General features: G+C 26.6%; 1 protein-coding gene across 5 annotated transcripts in view; it reads right to left on the reverse strand.

Moving 5' to 3' along the window:
* LOC129943366 (mushroom body large-type Kenyon cell-specific protein 1) overlaps positions 1–19,893 on the reverse strand; it is a 131,636-nt gene that overhangs the window by 88,590 nt on the left and 23,153 nt on the right. For all 5 annotated transcript variants that reach the window (XM_056052754.1, XM_056052752.1, XM_056052750.1 and 2 more), the window contains 4 exons: positions 10,701–10,790; positions 10,512–10,628; positions 9,703–9,983; positions 9,471–9,648 (listed from right to left, as the gene is read on the reverse strand). In XM_056052754.1, the coding sequence (XP_055908729.1) occupies positions 9,471–9,648; positions 9,703–9,983; positions 10,512–10,628; positions 10,701–10,764 (640 nt within the window). In that variant the 5' untranslated portion in view covers positions 10,765–10,790. The remainder of the gene's footprint in view (positions 1–9,470; positions 9,649–9,702; positions 9,984–10,511; positions 10,629–10,700; positions 10,791–19,893) is intronic.

The raw sequence follows: 19,893 nt of genomic DNA on the forward strand, positions 1-19,893 counted from the left end.
TCAAACACTTTATCCGGGTCATCAACGAAATGGAAAACTCTCTGCTCGATGTTCAGAACTATTCCACTTTGTTCCAGGAAGTCTATCCCAGGTAAATATCCTGCTGCTTCGCAACCATAGCAATTTAGAGTTAGCTTCTTTGTTTCAGTTTGGTTGTTGGCTTTTTTGAAACACTTCTCCACTGAATGACCCTGCTTTCTGCAGAATGTGCTACGCTTTTTCTTCACATCCTCAACAGTTTTAGTTGGAAATTTTGTTTCCTTTAGAGATAACTCAACTTCTCGAGCTTCTTTAAGGAGCTCCTGGAAAGTTTTAAAGAACTTCTGCACACTTTTTCTCTTATAAATAAGAGCAATTGACAATATACCATGTTAAGCATTATCTCTTCCGTAAGTTTATCGGTTAATTGAGAAAATAGTGTTCGCTTTTTACATATAAATTCGTCAATCGGTTTGTTAGCTAACTGGTTTACTGAATTCAGCTCTGTATATATTCACCCTGCTGGTTTCGGTGGAGCAAAGGATGAGCGTATTAGCTTTATTGCATCATCGAATGTTTTGGCTTCATTCTTGACACCTTGCCACCAGTTTGATGCATAACCTTCGAGTAAAAGCGGGTTTCCAGTCAATGCGTTAGCTTCGGAAACATTTTCTGCATTCTTGTACACTGTAATCGTTGCTATAAAATCGTCTACTTTTAATGTGTTTCTTTTACCATCAAAACAAGTGGTGCATCTGCTTTTCTCAATATATTTTGGTTAAAGCTTCATAAACAGCCGATTGCTCTTTCTCATAGATTAGCTTTTTATATATAGGTAACTGGCGGTTTTTCTTTAAAAAATGTTGTGCTATCAAAGCAATCAAAAATGAAATTCGACGGTCGGTGCGGTTTGCTATTGAAGCAATGACAAAATGTTATCCACTTAAGCCGGTTTTACTGTGTTGCACTTAGCCGGGTTCTACTGTGCCGTCCACCAGAAACGTCAGACGTGACAGTTTAAGTAACCACAAGGTTGGGCGCCAATTGAAGCGTTGTTGTTTTACGCAACGGTCTGTGTGTGTTTGAGTACAATGAGGGAAGCCGATAAATATAGCGACGACGCGACGAAGAGTTCCAGAGCCAGGCGACCAATTATGATCAGCCTGTCTACTGGTGTAAAGTGAGTCAACAAAATGACGTCACCACCAAAAAATGTATCAGAGCCAGGCGACCTGAGGAGTTCAGCCTGTCTACTGGTTCAAGGTAAGAAAATAGTGATCTCTAGTTCCAAAAAAGTATGTAGCAGAGCCAAGCGACCAAATGAGTTCAGCTTGCCTACTGACTAATAGAACCAAATTTTAGGAAAAAGCAAACTTATTCGGATAAAAGAAAAAGCAACTCCAACTAGCGTTGTATGTTTACTGATAAACTTTATTCCAATGAATGCTTTATGTTTCAATGTTTGCTTCAATTTTCATACTCTGAGCTTGAGTCTTTTACTGTCACAATTGTTACAATTTGTATGTAAAGTGGTGTGAAAAATATACTACGTTACATATATTGGTGTGCAAAAATATAATTATGCATGTAACAAAATTATTAATGTTGTTTAAAAGAAATAAATGTCAGGATGTTGATGTAAGATGGGTGTTACATTAGTAATTGATGCAGCGTTCTAATGCTTGGGTATGGTTTGCGAGATCTTTAATGTTCTGACATGTTCCAAGACTATCCTCAACCATAGCTTTTAAGTTTTTACAGTTATATTTAAGGTCAGTGAAGGCTTATAATCAGATCAGTATAACTTATAGCATTGAAATTGGAAGTAGGCACTCTAAACTTTCGAATTCCTTGAGTATTTTCTGCCCTTGCCTTCAAAATTTTTCTATATGCCAGCTCACGTATTATTTTTTTTCATCTCCCAGCAAAGGAATAAGAATATTTTCTGGGTGAACGAAATATCAATTTTGTTGGACTGCTTTGTCAATGATTTTTCTCAAATTCAAGTCCAAATAGCGACTCATACTTATGGTTTGACACAGGAGCTTAGCTCCGTTTATACAGGAGGGATTGCATTTTATCTTAAACCACATTGGACCATAGACTCTCATTATTTACGTGGCCTTAGGACTCGAGTTGGGTCCAAGTTCAATATTAATTTCAGGTAACTGTGTAGAAATGACGGCGAATTGGATTGTTGGAATATTCTCACATTTTTGTAATTGAGTTCCAATAGCACCTGAAAAACATTTAGGCACTGCAGTTTTCCCATTCAAATGTAGCAACAGATGCCGCAGTGGTAAACCATTACAATGCAGCTGTCATATAAACCACTGTAATGGTTTATTAATTTCTTCTTCCATCAAACCAACAATGCCACCTTTAAAACCTGTATTCACTACTGTTGCATCGCAACCAACAGCAGCTATTTCACTCAGTTTCACTGATGTGGATTTCAAATGAGTTAATATAGAATCTATAATACCTTTAGCAGTTCCCAACTCACACATGACATGCCCAAAATAGTCACTTCCAGGATCCGATAAAATCACATAATGATCTTCTACTACTCTTTTTCTATACAAATTATAATTGGTTTAGATTCTAACCCATGTTTTGTCCTTTCTGCCATCAAAATATATACCGCGTAGGATTTTTTTGCGATCTGAATCTTGTAAAGCCGATCTGACTTTAACTCTTTCACGACGCAACTTTGAGCGATCAATGACACCACTTAGATCTTCTGATGAAATAATGCCAATATCTTTAAGCACAGACGAAGCTATAATAGCGCCGGCTCTGTCAGAAACTCCAGTCCGGTCGTAGGCAAGGGCTTATAATGGTAAATGTAATCTCTTCCTTTTTTTTGGTGGTGCACCTTTTTGTTTTGGTGTTTCAGGAAAAAGATTAGAAGCTATGCTATCACTGGAACTATTGCTTTCGATTGTCATCACGTAAAGAACGAGAACAACACGGTTTGTCAACTGTTTTTCTGTTACGCAACACTTTTTTTCTTTTCTTTCTTATTTCTTAGAGTTGCAATCACATCCACACCACAAAATTGTTTCTTCTTTGGAAACACGGTTGTCTTTTGGACAGTTACAATTTGCTCGTAAGTTGGCATTTGCAATTGCAAATATAAAATAATTTACGGGACTTAGTGACGAACTTAATAATTTTTTCTTGGTAGTTTTTGTTTGTTTGGGTCTTGATATGGTTTCATTAACGTTCTATATTTGTCGTGATACAAACGAATAAGTTTAAATACTTGCTTGAGACTAACAGTTGGGAGTGACGCCTTTTTCGAAATTTCCAAGACTTCCTGAGCCAATCTTTTGGATATTTCATGAACTGTTGCCTCTTTTGTTGTTTTTTCAGGCTTAAATTCATATTTAATGAATAGAAAATTTTTCATAACGTCATTGTAAGCAGGTAATTGAAAGACGGTTAGCTTCACTGGTAAACCAAACACAGGACAGATCATCGTTAATCGGGTTTTGACTTGAGACGTTTTTAAGAAAAAAATATAGCTATGCTTTGCTAAAGTATTGCAGAACAGAAAATTGAAGGTTTATTCTTAATAATCGTGTAAAAATCAAAGCGTTTAACAAAAGAAAAAGTAAGCTCGCGAGGTGACTTAATGGGGATTGAACAACGTTTAAAGAGAGTTGTGAAATTTCCTCCCTCACCACACTAACCCCCCACCCCTCCCTAATTTAATGGATACAGTTCAAGATCAATATTTAAGTTATATTATAATAACAGGCCAACACTGAAAATGTCATTTAGTGTTTTTACGACCTTTTTGATTTTTTGACCAAATTGATGAATTTCTTCAAACTTAATGATGTTGGGACACCTCTTAATATTTGATGCGCCAACTGAAATTTAAGGTGTATATTTGTGAGTTAAAAGAACAACTTTTCGCAGGTATTCCAAAGCGATTGTATACATTTTTAACTTCTGTCTGTGCGTGCGTGTGTACGTACGTTCGTACGTCCGTGCGTCCGTACCACCGTTGGACGTTTTTTTCGTTATCCATAGCTCAAAAACCAGAAGAGATATCGATTTTTGATAAATTTTTTCGTACAGATAATAAGGCAAAAAGATGCAGAAAATGCTCTCAAGAATATTGCGTAGGTGGTTTTTTTACCATAGAAGTTTGAAAAAATGTGAACATTTTGGTTAACTCTAAATATCTTACGAACCAAAAACGCTAGAGACTTGAATAAAATTTTATATAATAAACTGTAACGTGATACCAAACAAGTATATTTTTGGAAAAATTCCATTTATGGTTTTTTTTTTTTTATAAATTAAAAAAAAAACGAAAACAAAATTTGTCACCTCCAAAATTTTACGACGAAAATATGATTTCATCTCCAAAACAATTTTGGGCAACTAAAAATAATGTTTTTGACATCTGATAAAATTTTGAGAAAAATCGAATTGACAGTTTTTTTCATAAGAAATAAAAACTTAAACAAAAATTAATAAAAGTTAGTAAAAATTGATTTTCGACTTAAATATCTTTTCAAAACTTTGAGATATTGGCTTTAATTTACTTTTGTCTTTAAAAAAATGGTGTTGTAAATATTCAATAACATTTTGAAAAAAATTGAATTGACAGTTTTTTTTACAAAAATTAAAAACCGGATAAAAATTAACAAAAGTTGGTAAAAAATGATTTTCGACTCAAATATATTTTCAAAAATTGTAGATATTGGCTTTAAACTACTTTTGTCTTTCAAAAATTTTGTTGTTAACATTAAGTAAAATTTTGAAAAAAATCGAATTGAAAGTTTTTTTTACAAAAAATAAAATTCTAAAAGAACAACAATACTAAAACTTGGTAAAAATTTACTTTCGACTCAAATAGCTTTTTAAAAATTAAAAATATTGGCTTCAAACTTATTTTATTTCACAGAAAATATTGTTTTCGATAATTAGTAATTTTTATATAAAACTCCAACAATCCGTTTTTTCATACAAAAATAAAGTTTACAAAAAATAGTACGCAAATTTGGTAAACATTGATACGAGTACATATAGACAAACTTTTAAGCAAGACAAATCGACAGACGGGATGGGAAGTTATCAGTGTGGGTCGCATCCCAGCCTCTTTTTTGTTGATGAATTGTCTTCGCTAATTCATCCCATGTAATAATCCGTGCTTTGCAGATAATCATCCACCTATCCATGGTTCGTGTTGCGTTAAATGGTGTCAAGTGTTTTATTTTGCGAAACATTCTCTCCTTTGTCGCACTACGATTTGCGAGAATGTTTGATTGTACCCGCACTAGATTATTTAACGCTATTTGAATTTCGCTTTCATTTTTTTTTTATTTTTCAAATTACACAAGCCTTTTGTCATTTTGGAATATAAGTTAATTATACATTTTTTTAATTATAAATTAGATTAATTTTGATTTGTTAATTTTTAGTTCAATTCTTTGCTTTTTTTAATTTTTTAATTTTTTTATTTTCAATTAACGGACATGAATATATTTTTCACATTTCCACACATTCTTTTCGTGCAAAGTTGTAAGTTTGAATCTTGAATCAATTTATTTTTTTTAAAAAAGTAACCGAGATCTATGTTGTTTTCAACACCAACCCAATTTTAAAAGATAAGAGATCAATTGCAACGTCGCAGATGATAGTGGAGAATTCGAAATCGTCTCCACGATCATCTGCAAGTTTGCTTGTTAAATAAACATTTATTGTTAACCTATACACTTTGCTTGAATGAACAAATTTCACCGTTTGCATATTAAATCTTTATTAGGTTTATTGTTATGAATTATATGACTTCGATATCAAATAAATGACCCGTTCATTGATTCTTGATTTCAGTGATCGATAGGATCCGATTCTTTAATAGTGACCAGAACGTTGTCATTTCCGAAAAATATGACCAAATGGAATAAAAAATTACTATTTGACCAAGTGAAAAAAATCTTATATACTGTGATCTAATGTTAAAACGCTTTGTTTTTAAAAATCGTCATATTTATTTGGGTTCATCTAATTTAATTAAGTGTGTTCGGGATTTTGTGAGTTTATTTGTACGTAATTAAAAAATAAATGTCATCATATGGAAAATATGTTGAACAAAATACGATGAATTCATTAATCTGTGTATAAAAAATTTCCGGACCTGAATTATGTTGGTAATTTTTATTTTAAAATTTTAACAAAAACTTTTTTTTCAATTGGCAACCGTGATACTATATAGACGCATGTCGGTTGGTAGTATCACCGGCTCAAAATTTCAAACACAAATGTTGAAAGTTTGTCGTTCCACAACACAAAATGGAAAAGGGGTCATATGAGTATTCACAGCACATGTAGACACATAGTGTTGTGAGCACAACGTTGTGGGCACAACACATGTAGCCAGGCACAATCCAGATCATATTACACATACATCTTTATATACATTGGAAGTTAAAGTTATACTTTTACACTTGCGCACAGCATGACTTTCACCACTGGAAATTAATTTTACCATTGAGTTTTACTGACCATGACAATGGTAAAAATAACTTTCAGTGAATGTAAATGAAACTCGTTTTTTTTGCATTTATACTAGTTATGGCATTTTCCAAAAGCAATTTTGAGAGTGCACTCCGACTGTTGGAATTATTGCATTGTTGAAAAATCCTTCACTTCAAAATTAAATGAAGAGCAGGGATTACACTCTTTCCTGGGACAAAGTGGAGTTAAGTATAATGTATATTATGAAAAAGAGAAGCAATATTTTATTTAATGACACTGATGTTTTCTAAAAGTTTTCATGTGTAAAAAGTTATGTTTTTTCAGAAAAAATTGTTGAATAGAAGGAGAGATAAATTAGTTCTGGAGATAGGTCTTATGCCTCTACACAGAGAGTTTTTTCAATTTTAAACAATGTACGGACAAACGAAAAAAATATGATTATTGAAAAAACAGGTCTATTTTAATTTGCAAATGCAATTATGGATTAAATTTCATCGAATTTAAGAATTATTTAAAAGGAAAGCCAGAATAAATTTAAAAAAATTATTCTTCTGAAAAGATTGTAATTCGATGTCAAAGTTGTTTGAATAGCAAATATGATATAAAAGAGATTAAGTTTTTTTTTTTTTAATAAGTAAGAGACTAAAAGAATCTGTGTTATTTTTAATTATGCTATATTTACTAATTCATTTATATTATATCATATTTATTTACAATTAATCAATAAAATAAAAAGAAAATCTTGAAAGCTGGTCAACATTTTTCATTTTTTGGGTACTGTCTCGGGAAATATGGTCACCGTACATATACTATGTTTGCAATGTAATTTTCGACTACCACAGATAAACTTAGATAAAACAATATGACAAGTTCTATTTAAAATCCCGATCATAGAGTGGTGGAAAACAGTAACGATATTTAACGTTTTCTCTGATTTGCATTTATTTATAGGTATTTCATTTTATTATACAGGATATCACATAATTCTGATAGAATAAAATAAGAATACTCAGAAGCACATGATTTTTGTTGTTATTATATATAATTTACAGTTTGGACCATTACTTATAGGATGTTTACTGCACGCGCCGATTTTCTTACGCACTCATTTGTATTTGGGGTTCTCATAGGTACTTTTTTCATACTATTAATATACTTTTAAGAGTATCTTAATATTTCAAATTCGTAGAAATTAAAAAAAAATATAAATATAATTTATTTCCCAAAAATTCTTGATCTTTTTTCCGAGAATTGGTGTAGTGGATAACAGATTCTTTTCGAAATAATTAATTATTACCTAATTACGTTGTTATTCATATAAAAAATAAATAAATTGCGTGGCGCAACAGACCGTTGAGAATAAGGGCCTAGTTACATACATCTCTCAAGCATTCCTGTGTGCGAGTACTTTTGTCCAGGATGGAGGGTACCTACAGCTTTGGGCCTAATCCGAACGGCAATTTTGAGAAAGAGAATTAATGCCAAATATCAAAACTTATATCTTAAGAAAGCAATATACGGAGATACGGAGAAAAAACCTGGATTTTCGGTGGACATGAGGTATCTATGACAAAAGTTGAGAGTTGTCACTAGGCCCTTGTTCGCAACGGACTGTTGCGCCACTTAATTTATTTGTATGAAGTAAAGTTGCCTTTGCGTTACGTACACGAATTTCTAAATTAGTCGGTAATTCATGTTATCGTAAATTACAGTGAAGTAAAATTAACACCAATTTTCAGCACTATTCATTACATTGCTATTACATCTAACAATAGTGAATACTAAATTTGTTTTATTTCAAGGCCGGTGTGTAAAAAGTGAGGTAAATATGTTTTAGGGTTTAGGGGGCGGCCATACTGTTCAAACTCTGGTTGAGGATACTATAGGATTTGAGGAAAAATCTCTTAAAAACTTAACTTGCTTGACATTCTCTGAAATCGTAACACTCCAATGAAACATCAGAAAGTTTATAACATATTTGCTTCCATGATATCTTTTAGTGCAAAAATATTTTACGCTCATATTAATACAATTTTCAAAGTTTTATTTAAAGATGTTTTAAAAATAGTTATTGCATGAAATAAATACAAGCTTAAAATAGTAAAATCATACAAAAATCATATACATATGTACATTGTACATATGTTAAAAAAGGGACCAAGTTCTGCTGTATACAAAATTCCTGCGAAAAAAACGACATCTAAAAATACGAACATTTTTTAATTTAGAAAGGCTTTTAAATAATGGCAGCTACTGCTATTCAACGATTAAGGTTTACTTACCATAATTTGAATTACAAAAAATTGGATAGTAATAAAGTAACAGAAAGCTTGCTTAGAAAAGTATTTTGATAATTGAATTTATTTCTACATTAAATTGGAGTATATTACCATCAAAAAGTCTATTTGATTGCTGTTCTTAAATGAACATGATCCTTAAATGTTTGCAGCTGCGCATTTTCACAAGACAGATAAGAAATAATCATATGAAAGTGCGCAGCGTCATGAGATAGGATACTGATAGGAAAGGTACTCACGAATACCCAAAGACTGCATGGGTGGAAATGTGTATTCTATTTTTATCAGTATGTATCTTATCTCATGATCCTAAGATGCACCTATGTATATATGGTTGTAAATAGATCAAGCATATTTGATATAAAATAAAAACACAGAAGAAAGCAGACATATCCTTCTTTTCATTCCGAGGTTATTTTCAATTGCTCTTAAAATCCTTGCATATAATAATCAAATACATCTATACAATTGAAGCAAAAAAAATGAAAGTAAAACACAATGTTTAAAAAATGTAATGGACAAAAGCGTGCTGTGACGGCTCGTCCAGTTTTACGCCACCCATATCAAACGGAACTTTAAAATTTCATTTTTAACACTAACACTTGTATGTTCACAGAGCCTCTTTTTTATTTGCTTGTCCATGTAATCGAAAGCTCTGATGAATATACGTAAATGAGGGAAAAGTAGACTTACATGGATATAACTGCCCCAATCCTGACTGAAGTCCTGGCCATCGTGCAGCCATTGACTCCAAAGAGGTCATATTGGGTGTCACTGAGTCTCTAAAGTGTGATGCGAGGATTTTCTTCCCATCCTCTTTTGTGTTTGGAGCAACACTTTCCTTGGAGTCACTTTCCGTCTCCTCGGGCTGCTATTGTAAACAAATAAATAATTTCAAATAGATTTTAAAAATTGTAGATCTTACTCTAATGGCGTGGTCTGCCTCGGACAAAGCCGGGCTGGACTCGCCCACTAGTTCACCCTTCTCGTTCACGATGAGGAGTTTACCAGCGTCGCAAAAATTACACTTCTCATTCGGTTTCCAATCGACTACTTCTAAAAGAAGTTCGTTAGTTTTGCTAGGTGCCTTAGATTCGCCCTCAGTAATTTCAAGAATATTTTTACAACTTAAACCGTGTAACGCGATTGTACTTTCGTTAACTTCTAAACATTCTTCCGTTTTGACTGAAGTTGTTTTGAGCTTCTCTACAAAAAAATACACCATAATTTAAAAGCAGAGTTGCGATTTTTTTAATTAAAGGATCTAGACTCTTGATGACTTGTGAATTATAAAACTTATAAATCAAAAAAATCATAAGCTTGTTAGTGACTTACTATTTAAACAAATTCAATTCATAAGCTAGGAAGTGACTCATGATTTAAGAAAAAAGAATTTACTTCCTAAATGTGTTGTTAATGATTTATGAATTTAAAAAAAAAATCATAATTTTTCTATGAATTACTTTTTGTTTAATTTTATAAGTCACTTAGTAGTTTGTGAGTTAAATTTTTTTTTTAATTCATAGATCAGTCAGAAGCATAGACTTAAAAATTTTTAATTCATAAGTCACCAGCCTAATGGCGTAAATTTTGTTATACCATGAGTTACTAACTAACTTAGAAAAGTAAATTTTTTTTAATTAGTAAGTCACTAACTAACTTCTGAACTAAAGTCAAGCTTAAGTTAGAAAGCGGCTTGAACTTTTCCAACTCTGCATAAGAGAGATTTATTACCTTGCTTTGTTAACGATGATATTAAAGATTTATCATTTATTTCCAATTCTTTAGAAGCAAATGGTCGGCGATGATAATTAATTTGTATATTCCGTGATATATTCTCAGGTTTATTGTCTAAAATAATAATACAAAATAAAAAAGCATGTTAATTATTTTAATTTTAGCTAAGTAGCTTAAGAAACTAACTTAATTTATGCCCTTGTATTCGTGTAAAAGCTTCTTGATATTGCTTCCATTTTCTGTGTCCCATCAACTCTTCAGCTACCCGTTCTAAGCCTGCAAGATAAAACAAATAAAGCAAAATAATACAAAATTGAATTTATTTCTAAGTCTTGTCAAATCGTTATTTCGTTTTTAGCTTATTTAATGAACCATTTTCCATTTTAAGAATATCGGCTCACGAACGTTTATAGTCAACAACGAAATTATGCTTTTCATTTTTTTATCAAAATATTTGTGTTGAAATAGCTTCTATTCTATTCTATTCTATTCTATTCTATTCTATTCTATTCTATTCTATTCTATTCTATTCTATTCTATTCTATTCTATTCTATTCTATTCTATTCTATTCTATTCTATTCTATTCTATTCTATTCTATTCTATTCTATTCTATTCTATTCTATTCTATTCTATTCTATTCTATTCTATTCTATTCTATTCTATTCTATTCTATTCTATTCTATTCTATTCTATTCTATTCTATTCTATTCTATTCTATTCTATTCTATTCTATTCTATTCTATTCTATTCTATTCTATTCTATTCTATTCTATTCTATTCTATTCTATTCTATTCTATTCTATTCTATTCTATTCTATTCTATTCTATTCTATTCTATTCTATTCTATTCTATTCTATTCTATTCTATTCTATTCTATTCTATTCTATTCTATTCTATTCTATTCTATTCTATTCTATTCTATTCTATTCTATTCTATTCTATTCTATTCTATTCTATTCTATTCTATTCTATTCTATTCTATTCTATTCTATTCTATTCTATTCTATTCTATTCTATTCTATTCTATTCTATTCTATTCTATTCTATTCTATTCTATTCTATTCTATTCTATTCTATTCTATTCTATTCTATTCTATTCTATTCTATTCTATTCTATTCTATTCTATTCTATTCTATTCTATTCTATTCTATTCTATTCTATTCTATTCTATTCTATTCTATTCTATTCTATTCTATTCTATTCTATTCTATTCTATTCTATTCTATTCTATTCTATTCTATTCTATTCTATTCTATTCTATTCTATTCTATTCTATTCTATTCTATTCTATTCTATTCTATTCTATTCTATTCTATTCTATTCTATTCTATTCTATTCTATTCTATTCTATTCTATTCTATTCTATTCTATTCTATTCTATTCTATTCTATTCTATTCTATTCTATTCTATTCTATTCTATTCTATTCTATTCTATTCTATTCTATTCTATTCTATTCTATTCTATTCTATTCTATTCTATTCTATTCTATTCTATTCTATTCTATTCTATTCTATTCTATTCTATTCTATTCTATTCTATTCTATTCTATTCTATTCTATTCTATTCTATTCTATTCTATTCTATTCTATTCTATTCTATTCTATTCTATTCTATTCTATTCTATTCTATTCTATTCTATTCTATTCTATTCTATTCTATTCTATTCTATTCTATTCTATTCTATTCTATTCTATTCTATTCTATTCTATTCTATTCTATTCTATTCTATTCTATTCTATTCTATTCTATTCTATTCTATTCTATTCTATTCTATTCTATTCTATTCTATTCTATTCTATTCTATTCTATTCTATTCTATTCTATTCTATTCTATTCTATTCTATTCTATTCTATTCTATTCTATTCTATTCTATTCTATTCTATTCTATTCTATTCTATTCTATTCTATTCTATTCTATTCTATTCTATTCTATTCTATTCTATTCTATTCTATTCTATTCTATTCTATTCTATTCTATTCTATTCTATTCTATTCTATTCTATTCTATTCTATTCTATTCTATTCTATTCTATTCTATTCTATTCTATTCTATTCTATTCTATTCTATTCTATTCTATTCTATTCTATTCTATTCTATTCTATTCTATTCTATTCTATTCTATTCTATTCTATTCTATTCTATTCTATTCTATTCTATTCTATTCTATTCTATTCTATTCTATTCTATTCTATTCTATTCTATTCTATTCTATTCTATTCTATTCTATTCTATTCTATTCTATTCTATTCTATTCTATTCTATTCTATTCTATTCTATTCTATTCTATTCTATTCTATTCTATTCTATTCTATTCTATTCTATTCTATTCTATTCTATTCTATTCTATTCTATTCTATTCTATTCTATTCTATTCTATTCTATTCTATTCTATTCTATTCTATTCTATTCTATTCTATTCTATTCTATTCTATTCTATTCTATTCTATTCTATTCTATTCTATTCTATTCTATTCTATTCTATTCTATTCTATTCTATTCTATTCTATTCTATTCTATTCTATTCTATTCTATTCTATTCTATTCTATTCTATTCTATTCTATTCTATTCTATTCTATTCTATTCTATTCTATTCTATTCTATTCTATTCTATTCTATTCTATTCTATTCTATTCTATTCTATTCTATTCTATTCTATTCTATTCTATTCTATTCTATTCTATTCTATTCTATTCTATTCTATTCTATTCTATTCTATTCTATTCTATTCTATTCTATTCTATTCTATTCTATTCTATTCTATTCTATTCTATTCTATTCTATTCTATTCTATTCTATTCTATTCTATTCTATTCTATTCTATTCTATTCTATTCTATTCTATTCTATTCTATTCTATTCTATTCTATTCTATTCTATTCTATTCTATTCTATTCTATTCTATTCTATTCTATTCTATTCTATTCTATTCTATTCTATTCTATTCTATTCTATTCTATTCTATTCTATTCTATTCTATTCTATTCTATTCTATTCTATTCTATTCTATTCTATTCTATTCTATTCTATTCTATTCTATTCTATTCTATTCTATTCTATTCTATTCTATTCTATTCTATTCTATTCTATTCTATTCTATTCTATTCTATTCTATTCTATTCTATTCTATTCTATTCTATTCTATTCTATTCTATTCTATTCTATTCTATTCTATTCTATTCTATTCTATTCTATTCTATTCTATTCTATTCTATTCTATTCTATTCTATTCTATTCTATTCTATTCTATTCTATTCTATTCTATTCTATTCTATTCTATTCTATTCTATTCTATTCTATTCTATTCTATTCTATTCTATTCTATTCTATTCTATTCTATTCTATTCTATTCTATTCTATTCTATTCTATTCTATTCTATTCTATTCTATTCTATTCTATTCTATTCTATTCTATTCTATTCTATTCTATTCTATTCTATTCTATTCTATTCTATTCTATTCTATTCTATTCTATTCTATTCTATTCTATTCTATTCTATTCTATTCTATTCTATTCTATTCTATTCTATTCTATTCTATTCTATTCTATTCTATTCTATTCTATTCTATTCTATTCTATTCTATTCTATTCTATTCTATTCTATTCTATTCTATTCTATTCTATTCTATTCTATTCTATTCTATTCTATTCTATTCTATTCTATTCTATTCTATTCTATTCTATTCTATTCTATTCTATTCTATTCTATTCTATTCTATTCTATTCTATTCTATTCTATTCTATTCTATTCTATTCTATTCTATTCTATTCTATTCTATTCTATTCTATTCTATTCTATTCTATTCTATTCTATTCTATTCTATTCTATTCTATTCTATTCTATTCTATTCTATTCTATTCTATTCTATTCTATTCTATTCTATTCTATTCTATTCTATTCTATTCTATTCTATTCTATTCTATTCTATTCTATTCTATTCTATTCTATTCTATTCTATTCTATTCTATTCTATTCTATTCTATTCTATTCTATTCTATTCTATTCTATTCTATTCTATTCTATTCTATTCTATTCTATTCTATTCTATTCTATTCTATTCTATTCTATTCTATTCTATTCTATTCTATTCTATTCTATTCTATTCTATTCTATTCTATTCTATTCTATTCTATTCTATTCTATTCTATTCTATTCTATTCTATTCTATTCTATTCTATTCTATTCTATTCTATTCTATTCTATTCTATTCTATTCTATTCTATTCTATTCTATTCTATTCTATTCTATTCTATTCTATTCTATTCTATTCTATTCTATTCTATTCTATTCTATTCTATTCTATTCTATTCTATTCTATTCTATTCTATTCTATTCTATTCTATTCTATTCTATTCTATTCTATTCTATTCTATTCTATTCTATTCTATTCTATTCTATTCTATTCTATTCTATTCTATTCTATTCTATTCTATTCTATTCTATTCTATTCTATTCTATTCTATTCTATTCTATTCTATTCTATTCTATTCTATTCTATTCTATTCTATTCTATTCTATTCTATTCTATTCTATTCTATTCTATTCTATTCTATTCTATTCTATTCTATTCTATTCTATTCTATTCTATTCTATTCTATTCTATTCTATTCTATTCTATTCTATTCTATTCTATTCTATTCTATTCTATTCTATTCTATTCTATTCTATTCTATTCTATTCTATTCTATTCTATTCTATTCTATTCTATTCTATTCTATTCTATTCTATTCTATTCTATTCTATTCTATTCTATTCTATTCTATTCTATTCTATTCTATTCTATTCTATTCTATTCTATTCTATTCTATTCTATTCTATTCTATTCTATTCTATTCTATTCTATTCTATTCTATTCTATTCTATTCTATTCTATTCTATTCTATTCTATTCTATTCTATTCTATTCTATTCTATTCTATTCTATTCTATTCTATTCTATTCTATTCTATTCTATTCTATTCTATTCTATTCTATTCTATTCTATTCTATTCTATTCTATTCTATTCTATTCTATTCTATTCTATTCTATTCTATTCTATTCTATTCTATTCTATTCTATTCTATTCTATTCTATTCTATTCTATTCTATTCTATTCTATTCTATTCTATTCTATTCTATTCTATTCTATTCTATTCTATTCTATTCTATTCTATTCTATTCTATTCTATTCTATTCTATTCTATTCTATTCTATTCTATTCTATTCTATTCTATTCTATTCTATTCTATTCTATTCTATTCTATTCTATTCTATTCTATTCTATTCTATTCTATTCTATTCTATTCTATTCTATTCTATTCTATTCTATTCTATTCTATTCTATTCTATTCTATTCTATTCTATTCTATTCTATTCTATTCTATTCTATTCTATTCTATTCTATTCTATTCTATTCTATTCTATTCTATTCTATTCTATTCTATTCTATTCTATTCTATTCTATTCTATTCTATTCTATTCTATTCTATTCTATTCTATTCTATTCTATTCTATTCTATTCTATTCTATTCTATTCTATTCTATTCTATTCTATTCTATTCTATTCTATTCTATTCTATTCTATTCTATTCTATTCTATTCTATTCTATTCTATTCTATTCTATTCTATTCTATTCTATTCTATTCTATTCTATTCTATTCTATTCTATTCTATTCTATTCTATTCTATTCTATTCTATTCTATTCTATTCTATTCTATTCTATTCTATTCTATTCTATTCTATTCTATTCTATTCTATTCTATTCTATTCTATTCTATTCTATTCTATTCTATTCTATTCTATTCTATTCTATTCTATTCTATTCTATTCTATTCTATTCTATTCTATTCTATTCTATTCTATTCTATTCTATTCTATTCTATTCTATTCTATTCTATTCTATTCTATTCTATTCTATTCTATTCTATTCTATTCTATTCTATTCTATTCTATTCTATTCTATTCTATTCTATTCTATTCTATTCTATTCTATTCTATTCTATTCTATTCTATTCTATTCTATTCTATTCTATTCTATTCTATTCTATTCTATTCTATTCTATTCTATTCTATTCTATTCTATTCTATTCTATTCTATTCTATTCTATTCTATTCTATTCTATTCTATTCTATTCTATTCTATTCTATTCTATTCTATTCTATTCTATTCTATTCTATTCTATTCTATTCTATTCTATTCTATTCTATTCTATTCTATTCTATTCTATTCTATTCTATTCTATTCTATTCTATTCTATTCTATTCTATTCTATTCTATTCTATTCTATTCTATTCTATTCTATTCTATTCTATTCTATTCTATTCTATTCTATTCTATTCTATTCTATTCTATTCTATTCTATTCTATTCTATTCTATTCTATTCTATTCTATTCTATTCTATTCTATTCTATTCTATTCTATTCTATTCTATTCTATTCTATTCTATTCTATTCTATTCTATTCTATTCTATTCTATTCTATTCTATTCTATTCTATTCTATTCTATTCTATTCTATTCTATTCTATTCTATTCTATTCTATTCTATTCTATTCTATTCTATTCTATTCTATTCTATTCTATTCTATTCTATTCTATTCTATTCTATTCTATTCTATTCTATTCTATTCTATTCTATTCTATTCTATTCTATTCTATTCTATTCTATTCTATTCTATTCTATTCTATTCTATTCTATTCTATTCTATTCTATTCTATTCTATTCTATTCTATTCTATTCTATTCTATTCTATTCTATTCTATTCTATTCTATTCTATTCTATTCTATTCTATTCTATTCTATTCTATTCTATTCTATTCTATTCTATTCTATTCTATTCTATTCTATTCTATTCTATTCTATTCTATTCTATTCTATTCTATTCTATTCTATTCTATTCTATTCTATTCTATTCTATTCTATTCTATTCTATTCTATTCTATTCTATTCTATTCTATTCTATTCTATTCTATTCTATTCTATTCTATTCTATTCTATTCTATTCTATTCTATTCTATTCTATTCTATTCTATTCTATTCTATTCTATTCTATTCTATTCTATTCTATTCTATTCTATTCTATTCTATTCTATTCTATTCTATTCTATTCTATTCTATTCTATTCTATTCTATTCTATTCTATTCTATTCTATTCTATTCTATTCTATTCTATTCTATTCTATTCTATTCTATTCTATTCTATTCTATTCTATTCTATTCTATTCTATTCTATTCTATTCTATTCTATTCTATTCTATTCTATTCTATTCTATTCTATTCTATTCTATTCTATTCTATTCTATTCTATTCTATTCTATTCTATTCTATTCTATTCTATTCTATTCTATTCTATTCTATTCTATTCTATTCTATTCTATTCTATTCTATTCTATTCTATTCTATTCTATTCTATTCTATTCTATTCTATTCTATTCTATTCTATTCTATTCTATTCTATTCTATTCTATTCTATTCTATTCTATTCTATTCTATTCTATTCTATTCTATTCTATTCTATTCTATTCTATTCTATTCTATTCTATTCTATTCTATTCTATTCTATTCTATTCTATTCTATTCTATTCTATTCTATTCTATTCTATTCTATTCTATTCTATTCTATTCTATTCTATTCTATTCTATTCTATTCTATTCTATTCTATTCTATTCTATTCTATTCTATTCTATTCTATTCTATTCTATTCTATTCTATTCTATTCTATTCTATTCTATTCTATTCTATTCTATTCTATTCTATTCTATTCTATTCTATTCTATTCTATTCTATTCTATTCTATTCTATTCTATTCTATTCTATTCTATTCTATTCTATTCTATTCTATTCTATTCTATTCTATTCTATTCTATTCTATTCTATTCTATTCTATTCTATTCTATTCTATTCTATTCTATTCTATTCTATTCTATTCTATTCTATTCTATTCTATTCTATTCTATTCTATTCTATTCTATTCTATTCTATTCTATTCTATTCTATTCTATTCTATTCTATTCTATTCTATTCTATTCTATTCTATTCTATTCTATTCTATTCTATTCTATTCTATTCTATTCTATTCTATTCTATTCTATTCTATTCTATTCTATTCTATTCTATTCTATTCTATTCTATTCTATTCTATTCTATTCTATTCTATTCTATTCTATCTATCTATTCTATTCTATTCTATTCTATTCTATTCTATTCTATTCTATTCTATTCTATTCTATTCTATTCTATTCTATTCTATTCTATTCTATTATTCTATTCTATTCTATTCTATTATTCTATTCTATTCTATTCTATTCTATTCTATTCTATTCTATTCTATTCTATTCTATTCTATTCTATTCTATTCTATTCTATTCTATTCTATTCTATTCTATTCTATTCTATTCTATTCTATTCTATTCTATTCTATTCTATTCTATTCTATTCTATTCTATTCTATTCTATTCTATTCTATTCTATTCTATCTATTCTATTCTATTCTATTCTATTCTATTCTATTCTATTCTATTCTATTCTATTCTATTCTATTCTATTCTATTCTATTCTATTCTATTCTATTCTATTCTATTCTATTCTATTCTATTCTATTCTATTCTATTCTATTCTATTCTATTCTATTCTATTCTATTCTATTCTATTCTATTCTATTCTATTCTATTCTATTCTATTCTATTCTATTCTATTCTATTCTATTCTATTCTATTCTATTCTATTCTATTCTATTCTATTCTATTCTATTCTATTCTATTCTATTCTATTCTATTCTATTCTCATTCTATTCTATTCTATTCTATTATTCTATTCTATTCTATTCTATTCTATCTATTCTATTCTATTCTATTCTATTCTATTCTATTCTATTCTATTCTATTCTATCTTTCTATTCTATTCTATTCTATTCTATTCTATTCTATTCTATTCTATTTCTATTATTCTATTCTATTCTATTCTATTCTATTCTATTCTATTCTAGTCTATTCTATTCCTATTCTATTCTATTCTATTCTATTCTATTCTATTCTATTCTATTCTATTCTATTCTATTCTATTCTATTCTATTCTATTCTATTCTATTCTATTCTATTCTATTCTATTCTATTCTATTCTATTCTATTCTATTCTATTCTATTCTATTCTATTCTATTCTATTCTATTCTATTCTATTCTATTCTATTCTATTCTATTCTATTCTATTCTATTCTATTCTATTCTATTCTATTCTATTCTATTCTATTCTATTCTATTCTATTCTATTCTATTCTATTCTATTCTATTCTATTCTATTCTATTCTATTCTATTCTATTCTATTCTATTCTATTCTATTCTATTCTATTCTATTCTATTCTATTCTATTCTATTCTATTCTATTCTATTCTAT

The sequence above is a fragment of the Eupeodes corollae genome, chromosome 1, assembly GCF_945859685.1.
Source record: "Eupeodes corollae chromosome 1, idEupCoro1.1, whole genome shotgun sequence".
In the NCBI taxonomy this organism is placed as follows: domain Eukaryota; kingdom Metazoa; phylum Arthropoda; class Insecta; order Diptera; family Syrphidae; genus Eupeodes; species Eupeodes corollae.